Source organism: Anomaloglossus baeobatrachus, chromosome 4, assembly GCF_048569485.1.
Source record: "Anomaloglossus baeobatrachus isolate aAnoBae1 chromosome 4, aAnoBae1.hap1, whole genome shotgun sequence".
Taxonomy (NCBI): Eukaryota; Metazoa; Chordata; class Amphibia; order Anura; family Aromobatidae; genus Anomaloglossus; species Anomaloglossus baeobatrachus.
This window is the reverse complement of record NC_134356.1, coordinates 2,316,616-2,336,117: the sequence shown is the minus strand read 5'-3', so window position 1 is coordinate 2,336,117 and position 19,502 is coordinate 2,316,616. Positions and strand designations below refer to the sequence as shown.

The 19,502-nt window shown below is 45.7% G+C and overlaps 1 protein-coding gene across 2 annotated transcripts in view; it reads left to right on the top strand.

Annotated features, from left to right (window-relative positions):
- PTPRO (protein tyrosine phosphatase receptor type O) overlaps positions 1 to 19,502 on the top strand; it is a 468,010-nt gene that overhangs the window by 76,464 nt on the left and 372,044 nt on the right. For both annotated transcript variants that reach the window (XM_075343481.1, XM_075343482.1), the window contains exon 4: positions 6,965 to 7,117. In XM_075343481.1, coding sequence (XP_075199596.1) covers positions 6,965 to 7,117 — 153 coding nt within the window. The remainder of the gene's footprint in view (positions 1 to 6,964; positions 7,118 to 19,502) is intronic.

Genomic DNA, 19,502 nt, shown 5'->3' with positions numbered 1-19,502 from the left:
ATAACATCCTATATGTTCCTCCATAATAGGTACCAAGACATCCCCCATCGGTAAATGCAAATCCCAAAGTTACTCACCCTGAGCACTTCAGATATACTCTTAAAAGTGATGGAGGCCGATAAGGCAATATTCCGTGGGCTCAACACCCTTCCCACATAGTGGACCAGCTATACGCCATGCTCCCACAGGTCAGGAGATTCAAAAAAAGCCGCACAACAAGTTCCAGATTATGGGCGGTATTAAGTACACACTGCTTAATTTCCAGACTCCCAGACCCCAGTATCCGGTAGTATTGCGCATGCGTTAAGCTATGCAATCTACGTGAATAACTAGAGGAACAACGCAAATCCCTGAACTTAGATAACCAGAGTTACTGTGCATGCGTCAAACTGCGCATATAGCGCAGGTACGCATGAGCACTAAGCAATTTACGTTAACCACCATATCACAATAGCCAGATCCGTTGCGCACGCGCCGAACTGCGCAGACAGAAAAGAAGAACAAACAGTGGGAACAAACAAGTAATTCAAACTAGTGCCCACATCTCAACAGTCACGGATACTGCGCATGTGTGACGCCCCTGGACTATTCAGGTCGTCACAGGGTACTGCACAAAATGCCTTCTCCGTGCAGTATTCAACCCCCCCATGGTTCTGGGTCTCTATCCTGCGGTGCTGCCTCCATCAGCATTCACAAATCCTAGATACACTTTGCACCACACCTGTCAGGCACACCAGTGGGCTGCTTAAGCTGGAATAGGGCCGCCCACCTAGGGGTCAGACAGGGAGGTGAGAGGTGTCAAGTCAGTCGAGTGGTAGCCCTCGAGCTGTGAGGAGCTCTGAGAAAGCTGGGAGTTGGAGCTCCCAGGGGAGAAGTAAACTAGGTCGCAGATGGTGGTCTGGACCTAGAGAAGTCGGACCCCTAGTCGCAGGGGATTGAGGCTAGGTGCCTGGGACCCATCAAGGAGAACGGTCAGCAGCCTGGTCCTATTACCAGTATGGGACCGAAGGCACGACTGGGTACACGGACCAAAGGTCGGGGAGAAGCTTCAGGCAACCCGGCAATTAACCTGCGGAAGACGGGGCCTTTATGGACTGTTCCCACCAGCTCAGAGATTGGAGGCACTAGAGCAGGGAACCTTTTTTCTGTTGGGGGCCATTTGGAAATTTCTACCAACCTTCGGGGACCGCACAAAATTATCAATGTTTAAATGACCCTGCTATATTGGGTGAAACAATTAATTAACTGGGGGCATGCACATCACAAGAGGGGCTGGGGGCACAGGCACCACACGCGGGGCTGGGGGCACAGGCACCACACGCGGGGCTGGGGGCACAGGCACCACACGCGGGGCTGGGGACACAGGCACCACACGCGGGGCTGGGGGCACAGGCACCTCACGCGGGGCTGGGGGCACAGGCACCTCACGCGGGGCTGGGGGCACAGGCACCTCACGGAGGTTGCTCTGCACACAGGACTGGGGGCTGGGCTGCACACAGGACTGGGGGCTGGGCTGCACACAGGACTGGGGGGCTGCACACAGGATTGTGTGGGGGTGCACACAGGACTGGGTGATGAGCAGCACATAGGACTGGGGGGGGGCTGCACCCAGGACTGGGTGATGGGCAGCACATAGGACTGGGGGGGCTGCACACATGATTGTGTGGGGGGTGCACACAGGACATTGGGGGGCTGCACACAGGACTGGGTGATGGGCAGCATACAGGACTGGGGGGGCTGCACACAGGATTGTGTGGGGGGGTGCACACAGGACTGGGGGAGGGGTGCACACAGGACATTGGGAGGCTGCACACAGGACATTGGGGGGCTGCACACAGGACTGGGGGAGGGGTGCACACAGGACATTGGGGGGCTGCACACAGGAATGGGGGAGGGGTGCACACAGGACATTGGGGGGCACACTGTGCTGAGAGTTTCATGCAACTCTGGGGGAGAGGGTTAACAGAACTGGGGTTTAGGCACAAAGCAGTGGGCAGGGCACATAGCAGCAGAGGGTCGGCGCTGGACTCACAGCAGCATTGCATTCACATCACCGGAGTGCAGGAGCCGGACACACTGCATCAGAAGGAGAAGGCGGGCACTGATCTCCGGAGGGCAGGGGGCGTGCACACAACGCTGGAAGCTGTGAGGCTGCTGTGGACCCGCCCACAAAGTAAGCACTGGCCGACGGGAGAACACATTGCAGCACAAACAGCAATGTGTGGATTTAAAGGGCCGGCGGCAGCAAGACCACGGTGACAGCACGAGCACTGCCTCCCGCGGGAATCTGCCCGGGGGCCACATAAAAGGTCATGGCGGGCCGCCATGCACTAGAGCAATGAGGGGGATAGGGCTTTCCTAGCAAGCGGCCAACTGAAATCCCAAGCGTGAGCTCCTGAGAGCAGGCTCCTTCACTTAGCCACAGTGGGGAGCGGGGCCCGGATAGTTCCAAGCTACCAGGCCACAACGGACAACAGGGGGCAACTCAATCAAGTACCCTTTACTCAATTAAGTACCCTTCAAATTGACTCAGGTGTATGGATACTGAGAATATACGTTAATGGGAGATGTAGATCTAATGGAGCATATCAGAAAACATAATCCTCATATTTTACAATATCCAATCCACGGCCATATTCTTTAGTTTAATATCTAAAATGTACATTATTTACACAAGGATATTCCCCACCTTTACTAAATTAACTATTGATTAGCCCCTTAAAGAAAAATGGCAACCATTAGCATAATTCAAAAACAGATAGAACCTGCCATTTATCAAAGCAGGCTCAACCAATGTGCACAAATCATCTTTAGATTTGGCAATCCTTAGCTTCATTCTAATAACTGGACCCCCAACCTCAAAAGAGCCAGGTAGAGGACAAAATCCCTCCTAAAAGCCAGACAGGACCCTCAATGACCAACAAATTCTATCACCAACAATTTAATCCAGGAAGCAACCATACATTAAAATTTTGTTTAAACCTTTCGGTTTTACGGAGTCCATACGGAAAATCCATTCCGTTTCTTTCCTAAGTATCTTATTGTCCCAATTACCACCTCTCTCCTTTTGTTGAATCACTTCTAGAACCTCAAATTTAAGAACTCTCTCATCTGGGAGATATTCGCCACAAATGGGACACCCCAATATCTCGTCATGTGAGGGAATTCCATGGAGGAGATAATAATAATAATAATAATAATAATAATAATAATCTTTATTTCAATATGCTGGCGCTATAGAAATAAAGATTATTATTATTATTATTATTATTATCTCCTCCATGGAATTCCCTCACATGACGAGATATTGGGGTGTCCCGTTTGTGGCGAATATCTCCCAGATATTTTTTCTACTGTCCCCTCAGTTTTTCTAATCTTTCCAACCATATCAAATTTTGCTTTTGCCGACATCCAATTCTTTTTATTAACAGTGTTTGGCTTTTACAGAAACTCTTTTTATCCTCGCTTGCACTATTATCTTCCCTCATGGTATTAATTTCTAGCTTTTTCACATGACCCTCCCTCTCGTACTGCCTTTGCTGTGTCCCAGTAGAGAACTGCTCCTCATGAGTTGAATTATCAATCCTGAATACCATCCACCACCTTCATCAACCTGTGTACATCTTCCTTTTGGGCCAAGAAAGAAGGAAATTTCCACCAGATATCTGTGCCCTGAGGGAAGATGTCTACCAAGGACAATAAAACCGGGGCATGATCTGAGATAACATCTTCTGTCTTTGACCCATCAATTCTTGTGAGATCATGAAGTAATCAGTTCTTCACCTTGAATTGTGTGAGAAATGGGTATATTCAATTGGGAATGAGTTGCGCCATATATCTGTGAGATTGGTGTTTTTATCATCAGGGCGTGGTATTCTGATTTTAAGCAGCGAATCTGATTTTTATGATTTTTTCATACAAAGACTACATTGTAGCATAAGTTTACAATGGGTTTTGAGAGACAGCTCAGTGTAGGGTACGGATGGGTATCTTGAATTTCTTGCCTGAAAACCATCTGCTTTGAAATCACTTAACATGTGAGGTTAATGGCTTTATTGCCAGCTACGACACTCAAATAGCCTTAAGGCCCAGTCACACTAAACAACTTACCAGCGATCCCAACAACGATACAACCTGATAGGGATCGCCGGTAAGTTGCTAGGAGGTCGCTGGTGAGATGTCACACTAAGCGACACTCCAGCGATCCCACCAGCAACCTGACCTGGCAGGGATCGCTGGAGCGTCGCTACACGTGGAAGCATGCTGCACTTGGTAACTAAGGTAAATATCGGGTAACCAACCTCATATTTACCTTGGTTACCAGCGCACACCGCTTAGCGCTGGCTCCCTGCACACCTAGCCACAGTACACATTGGGTTAATTACCCGATGTGTACTCTGCTACGTGTGCAGGCAGCAGGTAGCCGGCACTGACAGCGTGAGAGCGGCGGACGCTGGTAACGAAGGTAAATATCGGGTAACCAAGGGAAGGGCTTCTTGGTTACCCGATATTTACATTGCTTACCAGCGTCCGCAAAAGCCGACTCCCTGCACATTCAGTTGTTGCTCTCTCGCTGTCACACACAGCGATGTGCGCTTCACAGCGGGAGAGCAACAACTAAAAAATGGTCCAGGACATTCAGCAACAACCAGCGACCTCACAGCAGGGGCCAGGTTGTTTCTGGATGTCACACACAGCAACATCACTAGCAACATCGCTGTTGCGTCACAAACGTCGTGCCTCAGCAGCGATGTTGCTAGCGATGTTGCTTAGTGAGACGTGGCCTTTAAAGGTCAAAGAAAGAGTTGTTAGGTTAAAACTGTATTCCCATGATGACCACATATATTTACTATGGAAACCAGTAACATGTATTGGGAACCAACAATATGAATAGTTACATCAGCTCAGCATAATTACAGTAAGAACCATAGATGGACACAAGTTGAATATTACATCCTTGACTTTGGCTGTGACATTTCATACAAGATGCATTTGACTCTTTACATATATTTTTATCTTTCACTAACAAACATTATTTTCCTGTATGAAGAACTATTTCATTTTTGATTATTTTTAGTTTTATCCTCAGGTTTTTTCTTTTCCTATTCCTCATTGTGGAGCTTACCTTCTTATTTATGGCACTGAACTGTCCACCATCTTATCTCTTAAACAAAGAGATCATCTATAAACAAAGAGATAGTGAGGGAATACTTAGCTAGCATAAATTAATTCAAGTCCCCAGGTCCAGATGAATTATCCGAGAGTACTGAAGGAGATAGCAGAGGAAATATTAGAACTACTCTTCATAATTTTTGAAAATTCTTGGAGAACAGGAGAAGTTCCAGAAGACTGGAGAAGAGCAAATGTTGTCCCTATCTTCAAAAAGGGGAAGAAGGTGGACGGACCCAGGGCACTATAGGCCTGTGAGCCTGACTTCCATACCAGGAAAGATCTTTGAGCAAATTATTAAATAACATTTATGCAAGTACCTGGATGATAATGAAGTGATTAACGAGAGCCAGCATGGGTTTATAACTAATAAGTCATGTCAGACTAACTTAATTTCCTTCTATGACAAAATCACTGACTGGGTGGATCAGGGAAATGCAGTAGATATAGTATATCTTGACTTCAGCAAAGCATTTGACAAAGTATCTCATACAATCCTTATAGAAAAATTGACCAAGTGTGGAATGTACAAGGCAACTGTTAGATGGATTCGTAACTGGCTTAGTGATTGGAGTCAAAGAGTGGTCATAAATGCCGCCAGAGCACTGCAGTCCCCGTGAATGTGCCCAGGGGCCGCATAAAAAGTCGTCACGGGCCGCATACGCCCCACGGGAGCTTCCCCACCTCTGATTTAGATGAAGGAATTAAGGGTTAACTGATTAAATTTGCTGATGACACAAAGCTAGTAGGAATAGCTAATACTAGAGAACAGAGAGGATTCAACAAGATCTAAACAAGCTGGAACAATGGGCAGCAACTAATAGAATCATTTATAACAGGGAGAAATGCAAAGTCACACATCTTGGCAAGAATAATGAAAAGAGCATATACAGTATGGGAGGAATAGAGCTATCCAGCAGCATGTGTGACATATACAGCATGGGAGGAATAGCGCTATCCAACAGCATGTGTGACATATACAGCATGGGGGGAATAGAGCTATCCAGCAGCATGTGTGAAAAAGAATTAGGTATACTAATAGATCACAGACTGCACAGGAGTCAGCAGGGTGACGCAGCAGCAAAAAAGGCAAACATCATTCTAGGATGTAGTAACAGAAGCACACAGTCTAGATCACGTGAAGTCATTATCCCCCTTTACTCCTCTGTGGTCAGACCTCATCTGGAATATTGGATCCAGTTCTGGGCACCACATTTTAAAAAAGACATCAACAAACTGGAGCAAGTTCAGAGAAGAGTGACCAGAATGGTGACTGGTCTGCAAGCCATACTATATAAAGAGAAGGGCTGCACACCAGTGACAGTGCAAGGGGAATAAATGTAAAGCAGAAACTGCTGTATGAACACTGACATGAAAAATACAATAGCTTTATATAAGAATGAAAATATGACAATGGAATCTGCATTACTGCCATGAACTTTAAGAATAAGGAGAAATTTAGCTATTGAATTGATCAATGCAACAGAGCCCCAACACCTCGTTGCGGTATTCTCTTACGTTGGGCTCCGTAGATAACGTGTGTCCTCTCTTGCAGTTAATAAACTTACCGTGTAAGGGCCAGTCCACATTATACATATATAGCCTGGGTCTCAGCTTCCCATACATGGTAAGTTTTTAGACTTACCTGTGTAGCTCAGAAACACCAGAGAAACCATCGGTGTCAGAATCTGCAATATGAACAGCGTCTTTTGCCGCCATGACAGTCGACGAGTTTTGTGTAAAACTTTGTGTGACAAAATCTTTACTTTGCATTAACCATTTGTATAATTCACAGATTTCTTCAAGGGCAGGACAGTGTTCAATCACTGGCTACCAGGGACCTGTTACCAGGACATCACCCTCCAGCTTGTATCTGAAGCCTCCTTTAATAAAAGCTCCTTCGTGGAAAGCAGTGGAGTGGGGCATTCGCCACAGCAGCACAGAACGGGTGAGTGGCCCGACAGTGCGGCGTATGACTGTCACTGACTGACCCACTGTTATTACTGACCTCATCAATGTTATAGCGTACTGTAATAAAAAAAATGTGACTATATACCGTATTCGCCACAGAGCCATATACTGTACTTTGAAATGATATGTTGAATTGTTGGTTACGCTTGCTACAATTACATATTGAAATTCACAATGAAGTTGACATCTTCAGTGATAAAAAAAAAAAATTTTTTCAACTCCTCTTCTTTGTTATTTTGATGTTATCAGTTGTTTAGTTTTAAAAATTGTTCATACACTGAGGCGAACAACCACGACTTCTGAACAACTTTTTGTTAAATACCGTATTTTTTGGATTATAAAACACACTTTTCCTCAGAAAAATTTGGGAGGAAAATGAGAGGTGCGTCTTAAAATCTGAATTATGCTTACCGGGTGGAGAATTGGTGCGAGCGGCTGGCTGTGCGGGCGGCTGGCTGTCTCTCCATGCGGGCAGGCTGCCTCTCCGTGCGGGCAGGCGGCAGGCTGCCTCTCCATGCGGGCAGGCTGCCTCTCCATGCGGGCAGGCTGCCTCTCCATGCGGGCAGGCTGCCTATCCATGCGGGCAGGCGGCAGGCTGACTCTCCGTGCGGGCAGGCTGCCTCTCCGTGCAGGCAGGCAGCAGGCTGCCTCTCCATGCGGGCAGGCAGCAGGCTGCTTCTCCATACGAGCAGGCGGCAGGCTGACTCTTCGTGCGGGCAGGCTGCCTCTCCGTGCGGGCACACAGCAGGCTGCCTCTCCATGTGGGCAGGCGACAGGCTGCCTGTCCGTGTGGGCAGGCAAGCTGCAGTGGCTGTATGGAGCAGGTCGATGCGGCAGGTATCCCAGATGCTCTGAGTTCAAATGATGGCGCCCGGAGTCAGCACATGTGCAGATGGCGCTCTTGGCTGAGAGCTCCATCTGCACACACGCCGCTCAGGGCGTCATTTCTTTTAAGCCAGGACCGATGACAGAGCATCTGGGACACCTGCCACACAGGCCTGCTTCACACAGCCACTGCCACTTCCAGGACAGATTCCACCACTGCCAGGACAGACCCCATCGCTGCCAGGACAGACCCCACCAGCACCACCCCTGCTGCCTGTGGCTCCACTCCACCACCGCTGCCGACCCTCTCCGGTAAGACAACACCATAAGACGGACCATTTTTTTTTTACCTTTTTTTTTTATCTTTAAATTTGAGGTGCGTCTTATAATCCAGAGCATCTTATAAAACGAAAAATACGGTATTAAGGTGGCAAACTGGCTTTTGGCGTGTGAGCAATGTTCACATATTACGTCCATTTTGCCGATTATGTGTTTCAGATGTGACCTAGAGCCCTGAGCTGGGTCGTAGTCAGTCCGCCTCCGTCTTTGCAAAAGTTGTCGTATTTGTTTCCAAAGAGCTTTATTGAAATTTTTACATGAAAAACAATCATCTTACTTAGGATAGAGGGGGAAAGGAGGGGAAGAAGGAAAGAAAGCTTGAAGATCGCCTTTATTCAAGATATTAGTGGCGGGAAGGACAAGGAAGGAGTGAATAAGGTTAGCTGTGGGACTGGAAGGAGGGAGGGAGAACAGATTAATCTCTACAATCTCAATAAGCATATTATTACAATTTTCAATAAGATAGTATAAATTAATTGATTACTTAAGTCAAAACATTCGTCTTAGATTGCATAACAAATCTTATTTAAAGGATAATAGACGACTACAACTAACAACTAACCAGAGGTGAGATGCGCTAGTAACCAATACATTATTTATATAGTGAGATCTTGTGTGTTATAAATGTGTAAGCTTTTTCCTTTACAAGGAGATGTATATTAAGCAGATTCAGGTGTATGGAGTTCTGGCCTGAAAGCAGTTGTCCATGGGCTCCATCGTCTAGAGTATCTCCCCATATTATTCTCTCTAACAGCTAGGTTAAATTCGAAGACACTATGGGTTGACTCCTATCTATGACGTCCGCTAATGTAGGAATAGTTTATTTTCGCCATCTTGAAGCTAATAAAAGTTTAGTGGTTAAGACAATATGACAGACAGATGCTGAAATTTCTTTTCTCTAGGCCTATTAATAATAATATGAGTTCTACTTCTAGTTTTATTGACAATTCGGTAATTTGAGATAACAGTAACTGGCTGTCTCTCCACAAATTTTTCAATTTTGGACAGAAATAAAATATATGTGAAAAACTCCCAACTTCTTGACATCATCTCCAACACATTGGCGAATTAGAGGAGGATATGAGATTCAATTTTTGGGGAGGGAGATACCATCTCGAGACCATTTTAAAGTAGGATTCCTGAAGAGAAGAACAAAATGAGTTAGAATAGGTAATGTCCAGTGCGTATTCAATTTGTGTGTCGTCAAATGTCTTATTACGTTCTCTTTCCCACGCAACCAAGCCAGAGCCCCTGTGGACATCCTTATCCTTGTTAAATTCTCTATAAATATTACTTGTTTTCCATACCACCATATTCTTTAAGTCATGTGAGAAGTTAACAATAGTCCGTGGGAATTTGAACGCTATCTCTTTCCTATGATTGAGCAAGCGCTCGACCCTATTGCAATTGTTAAGCTCCTCCTCAGGTTGATCAAATCTCTTTTGAATCTCTGGGAAGATGTCCAATGTTTCTCCGGATATTATACTGTCCAATTCAGAGATCCCTTTCTCTTTCCAACAAGATAGGTCTAGTTTAGGATTTATTATTTCCAGAACTTCTAGCGGAATGTTTTTTAAGGGTTCGTGATTTATCTGTTGTAATTTTATCTATATTTTAACAGTTGATTTAGGTAGAAGTGGTTTGGGTAAAGGCTGTTTCAGGTGGGCTAGGTTAGCAATGATTAGAGATTTCGGGAGATCTATTTGAATTTAGAGACTTCTCTATAGCGACCCAGCTTGAATCATTCGGATCAGACAGCCATTTATGACTAAGTTTCATGATACATGCCGAATGGTAAGCACAAATATTACAAACCCCCAAAGCTCCTCTTCGTTTATGTTTAGTGAGTGTCTTTCTAGATATTTTGGGCTGCTTGTTCTGCCAAATATATCTTGTGATTTGAGTTTGAAATTTTTGAGACCAAGATTTAGTGTCACATATCGGAATTAATGTAAAAATATATAATAGCTTAGGTAAAATCATTGTTTAAACGGCTACAATCCTGCCCAACCAAGAGGTCTCAGTCTTGGAAATATTTTGCAAGATGTATTTGACAGAATTATAGATATCACCAACATTTTTCTCCACTATCTTATTTAATGGGTTTGTAATTTTTATTCCTAGATATGGCATGCTCTCTTTTTGCCACTTGAACCTGAATTTTTTCCTCCATTTCTAATTGCTGTTGAGGGTTTACATTAAAACTTAGAATTTGTGATTTACTTTGGTTAACCTTATCGTAAGACACCTTTGAAAATCGTTCCAGAGTGTCTACTGAATTTCCTAGAGACAGAATTGGGTCAGTCAGTGATAATAATATGTCATCTGCAAAAAACGTGGATGTATATTGTTTAGAGTCCAGAGTCACACCTTTAATATGAATGTTATTCCTTAACTTTTCGGCCAAGGGTAAAAAGTGTAAAAAGGGTTGACAAAAGGGGATTTGATATAAGAAATTTTTCTGACATTATTAACCAATATTTTAGCTGACGGATTTGAGTAAATAACAGATATCATTCTCAAGATATCACCTTCAAAGCCAAATTTCTTTAATACTGAGAGCAAGAATCCCCAGTGCACCCTATCAAACGTCTTTTTGGCATCTAAAGCCACTAAGTTGTCGTATTTGATGACGTTCTTCTTATTGAAATGTTTCAGCGATCTGTGACTCAGCCGTTCCCTTTAAGCCGCTACTCGCTTGTTCACTTGTCTAAGCTATTTGAGACAGTTTTACTTTCTGAGCTTTTTGATTGACTTGCCCAATAGATGATCATGGTTTGGGCAGCAATTTAAAAACAGTATTATAAACCACAGTAATCACCTCACACTAAGGTCTAATAAGAGAATATATATATATATATATATATATATATATATATTAGCTGTACTACTATATATATATACATGAAGCAGAAAATGTGCGTCCTGAAGGAACTCACATCTCAGTTATAAAAACTGCCTGTCACTCAGGGGCGAGGGAATACATAAGGATAGGGATCTTCACCTCAAACTCACCTGTGACTGATCCCTGCACTCCCTAACATCCCTAGACGGGTCCTTTCCCCGTGCACCGTCACGTGCCTAAGCCCTCACTGACCCTGAACTTACCCTGACTAGGGTGTTGGTCAGCAGGACCAATGTCACACTACTACAATAAAACAACACAAGTAAGGTAAGACAAATGGGTGGGGAAAGACAAAACAAAATGTACTCCTTGGTATCTTCAACAGGAAATTTTGCAGCTGCAACTGAAACATCAGTACATCCCAGCTATGTGGTCAGTATAGGTTAATATATTATCACCTGCATGGCATAAAGATAGGAGTGGGTCTATATAGCAGAAGGGTGGGATGAAAAAATGTTGCAGCTGTGATTAAGGCTAAGAATGTGATGCTAGTCACTACTTACAGGTGGTACAGAAGTTAGAGTTGTCAGGAAAGCCGGGGTCTGGTAACAGGAGGACACGTATGGACACAGGCAGTTCACAGAGGTGTAGTCAGGTCACAATCCAGGGGTCAGAAATCCGGGAAGGCATGCAATGGATTCAGGGAGTAAACTGAGACATGGTCAGGTAATGGTACGAGGTCAAAAGAAGGTAATGACAGGAACAGGGAGCGGGCAGAGGGGAGTCAAAACAACAGTCCAGGGTCAGGAAACAAAGATCAGAACACAGGCAGTAACCCAGGCCAACAGCACAACAGCAGAACCAGAATGTATGACTGGCAAGTGATACGGTCAGGAGACTGCAAAAAGATCTACAAAAATCCCATACAAAGGTTGAAAATAATGCACAAAGAGTAGTTGAAAACTTAGGTGGCTGCAATCCCCTAACTACAACAACACAACTAGAAGTAGCAGTGGAGCATTCCTAACCAACCACCGCTGGAGAACTAGCTAACCTCAAAGATGAAATGAGGAATCCTTACTTGCCTCGGAAGAGCCCCAAAGGAAGTAAAATGCCCCCAACATATAACAATGGTGATGTAAGAAAAAACAATACACAGATGGAAAGCATAGGGTTAAGCAAAGTGAGGCCCTGCTAGCTAGATACAAAAGGATAAAATAGATTACTGGTTGCAGCCAGCAAAACCATGAAAAAATACCAACACCTGATAATAAAAAATATTCCCTTGAAGATCACACGATCTTCCTCCCGCTATATCAGGAACTCTTGTGCAAATACATTTAAATGGAAAATGCAAATGTAATAGAAAAGATCATAACTACAAAAAACACATGAGATACAAAAATACAAATCCTGATAAGACAGGGAGTAAAAACTCCCTTTCTTGGTGGGAATAAATCGCTCTCCAAAAATAATGCAGGAAAAGCACATTCACCGGCAAGAAACAAAAGATAATATTTCTCAAACACAGGTTCAGGTAAAGGCATAAATCAAGCAGGAAAGCTCTTCAGTTCAAATTAAGACCCAACCAAGCCCAGACCAAGAGAGCAAAATACTTATCAGGCATTGCTGCAGACTCAGGATGACATGGGAACAGAACCGATACAAAAGAACGAAAAACCGCTGTTGAAAGCATTCCTGGAGAATCCAAAAAGGCTTAAAAGGTAAAACAAAAACCTAAAAGAGGCAGGCAAAAAGCCCAAAGGCTGAAGGACAAGGATTCAGGACATCTTCCCATGAGGCAAAAACAATTATCACCGGCAAAGGTCAGACAGAGACAGTTTTCCTTTATTTCCCCAGGCTGGACTCAGTAGGCTAGCTGAAATAGCAATCATCTTCTACACCTGTCTAAGTGACAGGTGCAGAATCAGACTCACTACCAGCACTATCCACCAGAGGGAGTCCAGAAACACTCCCAGGGACAGCACCATCTCTGATGGAATTCACAACAGGCATATGAGCGAGCATATGACACGCCGCACTGGGGCCTGGGGGCACTCGTTACCGGGCCGCGGTTCTAGCCTGGATGGATGTCACGGTGACAGGGCCTGGTTCCGTGACCCCGACAGTGTCATTAATTAAATGACGTGGGGATTATTTAAAGGGAATATGTCGTGATGCCACCTGTGGTATGCGGCAAGATAGGTGCCGCGCTGCTATTCAGTTCCCTGGGGGGTCGGTGGTGATACAGCTGAGTTGCTATAGCTCTCCACAAGTAGAACTGGGCCCAATGGCTGTTGGGAGTAGTAGTCTGTAATGGTGGGGTTCAGGGCCGGAGGCACAGGCAAATAACGGGGCAACACAGGGATGCAATCTCAAGATTTTACTCACTGTTTTACATGACCGGTCAAATGTCGCCCCCGGAGTGCTGAGTCCTGCTGTGATGGGCTCCAGCCGATCCCGGATAGTTCGGAGGCACAACCCAGTGCAACCTTCTGTGTTCCTTTCCCGTTCATCTTCCTGCGCTGACCTCTCCCTCCTGTCCTGCGCCTGAACACACAGTGCCCCGAGCCGGTGATAAGGCCGTAATTTAGGTTGATGCAATCTAATCATGCATCCCTCTTAAACTGTCTGCAGTCCAAATTATGAGTCACTCGTGGTAGCATGCATAACCACAATCTTTCACACACACACCAGAGACGTGCTCAGATATGAATAGAAAGTAAGACTGATTTATTTCCGGAAGTTGTACAAATATATATAACCTTATTGGCTAGGTGCCAAGAATACGTAACACGTCTCCTATTGGATAAAGTAGAACAGCTTATTCTGTGATATACAATTTACTGTAATGTGCTTGGTTCCTCATTTATATTAAGCAATGTCAGCATGATTCACTGGTCACAAGAATAGCCCAGACTGTCTGTCTGAGTCTTATGCCAAGAGATATGTGGGGTACAGTTCAAACAACATCTTAAATCTTGTTCTTTATGGATATCTCCATGTAACTCCTATATACTCATAATAATGATAATCTTGTCCATAACAGTCCCCCCTTTGGAGATAGCCAAAAAGTCTTTCCTTACTTTTCCCGAGTCTATTGATCTGTCCTACTGCCGATGGTTACCTCACTCACATACGAGATACCCCATCCCTTGTGGATGAATCTCCCCACCCAACAGACTATGCATAGGAAGCCAGATCCTGATCGTATTCTCTAGACTGTCCTCATGGCTATGTTCCGCTGGCCCACGTTATTCAGGAAGGGGGAACGTGGCAGTAGTCCTTTAATTGGCTAATATTTATCAGGGTTGGGTTCACTCAGAGTCTCATGCTCCTCAGTCCTCAGGCGGTAATGGTGGGACATCAAAGGTGGGATGTAGAGTCGTCTTCCAGTCCACATGCTTAGATATCATCATCCTGGCACAAAGTATCGGGTAGAAGAGGGAAGACAGCCATCTCCTGGTCTCAGGCAGGTCCGACATCTCTTTGTAGTGGAATGCATGGATCTTCGTCCGAAAGAAAAAGAGTGAGAGAAGAGAGAGAGAGAGAAAGATTGAGAAGAGAGGGAGAGAGAGAGAGGAAAAGAGAAAAGAGAGAGAAAAAGAGAGAGGAAAAGAGGAGAGAGAAAAAGAAAAGAGAGAGAGAAATCTAGATCTGGTTGGATCTGGAGGAGAAAACTCAAAAACGTGTATTAGGCACATGTTTAAACAAACAACAAGCTTAGTTGAAGTATCTGGGGGTACTTCTACACAGGATTTCATAGGGTCTCAACCTAGTGATCCCTGCTGGGGTGTGTCTGACACTGAACAATGCAAGCGAAGACTCTCATGCCCTTGCCTTCTACACTGCCCCATCCTCCCAACCTTCCCTCTATTCTGTGGCTGGTATGGGGTGTGTAGAGTCAGTTCTGTGTCTAAGGCCTGCCATATCTCTTTGGATGGCAGTGAAAGCAGGTCACTAGCCACTTTCTATGGTCTCCGGGAGCCCGCAGCTGCACCCTATCTCAGTCCTCTTCTTCTTCTGGGACTTGCTCTTGTAGGGTCAGGACAACGTTTTCTCATGACTTTCCATCCTTCCTTTCTTCTTCACCTCTGGGTCATTCGAAAAGCACAGATTGACTGACTGTTTCTCTCGTAAGTGGTCTTGGGGCTTCTTTGGATGTTCTGTCAGTGAGGGCACTTCTTACTGCTTCCCTTGACTCCTCCAATGTAGGCCTCAACCCTGCTCACCGCGACTCTGTCTGGCAATAGCAAAGCTTCCATCCGTTCTTCTATGGCCTCATGGCGGCGTACAGTTCCATTGGCAGTGATCAAGTCTCTTGTCCTCCACAGAGTAGATGCTGGCTGCCATCTTGCAGGCTTCAGCGAGAGCACATACATCTGCTTCTTTACAGACAGGCATGCGGGTAGCGACTGCTCTATCAGCACAGCGTCTTCTGCTACCAGCACCATACCCATGTTGAACCGTCTTCTTGATGCACATCTTGATCCATCCGCAAAGATGTTAAGTCAGGGTCCAAAGGTGTTAAGTCAGGGTATCGAATCCAGAGTTTCAGCTATGCCAGAGTCGACTACCTCTTCCACCAAGGTGTCAGAGGTGGGACACTCCCCCCTTGGAGAGGGAGAAGCTCAGCAGGATTAAGGACCCCACACCGGGAGTTGGTGGCTTTGTCAGGGAGCAGTGATGTCATACGGGCACTGATCTTCAACTGGTGCTTCAGTTAGGTGTTCAATCTGGCTGAGTAGTGTTCAAAGGACTGCTATCTTCTTCCATGGCAAACATGTAGAATGACTTCTGGGCTGGAGATAACGTGATGATACTCTTCAGGTGACTGTGACTGTAAGGGTACCTTCACACTTAGCGATGCAGCAGCGATCCGACCAGCGATCTGACCTGGTCAGGATCGCTGCTGCATCGCTACATGGTCGCTGGTGAGCTGTCAAACAGGCAGATCTCACCAGCGACCAGTGAACAGCCCCCAGCCAGCAGCGACGTGCAAGCGACGCTGCGCTTGCACGGAGCCGCCGTCTGGAAGCTGCGGAGACTGGTAACTAAGGTAAACATCGGGTATGGTTACCCGATGTTTACATTAGTTACCAGTGTGAGCAGGGAGCAGGGAGCCGCGCACACTGAGCGCTGGCTCCTTGCTCTCCTAGCTACAGTACACATCGGGTTAATTAACCCGATGTGTAATGCAGCTACATGTGCAGAGAGCAGGGAGCCGCGCACACTGCTTAGCGCTGGCTCCTTGCTCTCCTAGCTGCTGTACACATCGGGTTAATTAACCCGATGTGTACAGCAGCTACATGTGCAGAGAGCCGGAGCCGGCACTGGCAGCGTGAGAGCTGCAGAGGCTGGTAACTAAGGTAAATATCGGGTAACCACCTTGGTTACCCGATGTTTATCTTGGATACAGCTTACCTCAGCTGTCAGACGCCGGCTCCTGCTCCCTGCTCGCTTCATTTGTCGCTCTCTTGCTGTCACACACAGCGATCTGTGTGTCACAGCAGGAGAGCGGCTTTGAAGAAAACGAACCAGGGCTGTGTGTAACGAGCAGCGATCTCGCAGCAGGGGCCAGATCGCTGCTCATTGTCACACACAGCGAGATCGCTAATGAGGTCACTGCTGCGTCACAAAAAGCGTGACTCAGCAGCGATCTCGGCAGCGAGCTCGCTGTGTGTGAAGCACCCCTAACTCAGGTGACTACGACTGTAACTCAGGAGTCACCAGCTGTAGTTGTTTGCATATGGGCTCTCGGAGACCTGATACAAAGGACTATACCCAGGTTTGTAAGAAAGAGCAATGAGTGTAACTTGGGGTCAGGAGAACACTGAAATTCTAAAAACTAAGATCCCCTAAAACCCCGGGGAAAGAGAAAAGAGCACAAGAGGGTTTGGAAACTACCAACAGCACCCCCTGACTACATCTACACAACTAGGAAAAAGCAGTGGAGCGTATCTACTCTACCTCTCCTGTGCTGACCCTGTAACTGGGGTCCCTGCACTCTCCCTCATCCCGACGGTAGACCTGATGGTGGTCAGGGTCGAGCCTCCAGCGTATCCCTCTCTCCTGTCAGACCCTGCAAACTAAGACACAAAGGATTACTGGGTGCTGCCAACGAAAACCCTAATATATGCCAACTCCTGATGATCAATGTCCCCTTGGGACCACATGAACCTCCACCCTCTCTATCAGGGAACTGAGATTGTGCAAGATATCAGGCAGGATAACATACAAGTGAGAATATCTCAAACCAGGCTAAGCAGCAACTGCCATAGGCAGAAAAATATTCACTGTCCACCAGGACTAATAGTGAGCAGTCTATATGGTCTATTAAACACTGTATACTAGATACAGCAAAAACAAACATGCAAAAGTGAAGGGAAACGTTTCCACAGGACTATCAGCAATAACCTCTGCTAAGGTTCATTAGTGGGAAAAACTGCATATATGACCAAAAATGGAGTGTGTGTGTTCCAGGTCCCTGTCTCCCCCCTCTGCAGTCCCTGCTATGTCAGCAATAAACAGAGCAGTGACTTTGGCTGCTAAAACAAAAATGGGGAACTGGGTGTCGGCTGGACTAAAATAGCGTCTAAAGATGAACTATGTAGTGTCTGAGTTAAAACGTCCACTAAAGATAATTACCGATAAGAAACAGCCGCTAAAAGAGGAAGTAGGTGTTGGCCAAAAATGGCGTCTGAAGAGTCCTGGGAGGGAGTGACATGTATTGTGACATCTACATTCAGGAGGTATTCAATCTGTCACTGGGAATACGGATTATATAGGGACCCCTGGGCTGACCCTGTAACTAGGGACCCTGTACTCGCCCTCATCTCGACGGTAGACCTGATGGTGGTCAGGGCCGAGCCTCCAGCGTATCCCTATCTCCTGTCAGACCCTGCAATAATATCCCCATACCATACCCCACCCAGGGCTGAGTAAAACACTGAGTGACAGAAAGAAATCTACATTCAGAACAGAAAATAATGGGGTGGGCTTACGTGGACACAGTGCTCCACAGACAGGTAAAATACACATAGTGCAGTTGCTAGATTCAGAATTACTCATCAATTCTCATCTAGAATTCTCCATTTCAACATACGTGTGTCATTTACAACTACACTTCACAGAATTTCATTCACAGGACTGAAATGGAAACTAACACTTCCCTGTTTTTTTGTTGTTTTTTTTTTCTTTCCTTTCAACTCTCCTACGGTGTTTCACACCAAAAACTGCGTACATTATACATAAAACATCTTCCAGTGTCACTTGGGTGATAAGGTACACGCACCCTCACTGTAAACCTGCAAACCTGGCTTCATTACTGGCCAGAAAGAATCCCCAGCTTTAATCTGGGTGAAAACATCTTTCAGGGAAAACTATATATGAGATATTATGTCAGAGAGAGAATTCACGATATACATACACCTCCATGAGAACGGTCTATCGACTACTCAATAATTCCGATTAAGACCAAAGTTTAGGGGTCTTCCCCAATGTATTCAATTCTAGGTAAGAATACATTGACATCCACTAAAACAAGACCAGTGAGTACGCATACAACGTTCAACTCACTGCTTAGCAGGAAAACCATACCAGGTAACAGTCTAACAGTCAGGGCTCTTTCACCCACTTTTTCCTTAACACTGCACCTGTACATCAGGTCCAAGGTATCAAACATCAATTATTGATGACACGTCACTCATAGGTGTATATATCTCAGTGTTCCTTCACAAGGACTGCAGCCTCTTGGGGCTTCCATGTCACATATTTAGGGCGTTCTTGTCTGGGACTATCGGAATAATGGTGCGATGCCATGTGTGGCCTGACGTCCTCAAATAAGGACAGCACCTGTGGTTTACCTCTACTAGGGACAGTGTTGGTGGTGGGGTGGATCATTGTTAAATCATTGTCATCTTCCTGCCCCCCCCTCGGTGGCTTCTGCTGCTCCAGCAACAAATAGGCCAGTGGCCTTGGGACTGAGGATGGCTGGAAAAGGGAACTAGGTGCGGCCCAACCTGAAATGACGTCTGGGCAGGCTAGGGAGGGCGTTTGGTGGGCAGGGGGACAAACTACACAAGTCCAACCCTCTGAGGATGACATATAGGGTGGTAGGCATTGCTTTCTAATGGGCTTGGCCACTTCCTGAGGAGCCATTTTCTGAGCTGGTGCAATATAGAAATATCTACCATCTCTATCCCATTCCTCTTTCCAGGCCAATCTTAACGTCCTTTGACGTTCTATACCATGCTTCAGCATCCATAAGGAGATCTTTATCTTTCAAGATCCCTCGCTTGTTTAACAAAACATCTTTCCATTCCTTCTCGTTCGCTTACTAATTCTTCTGCCG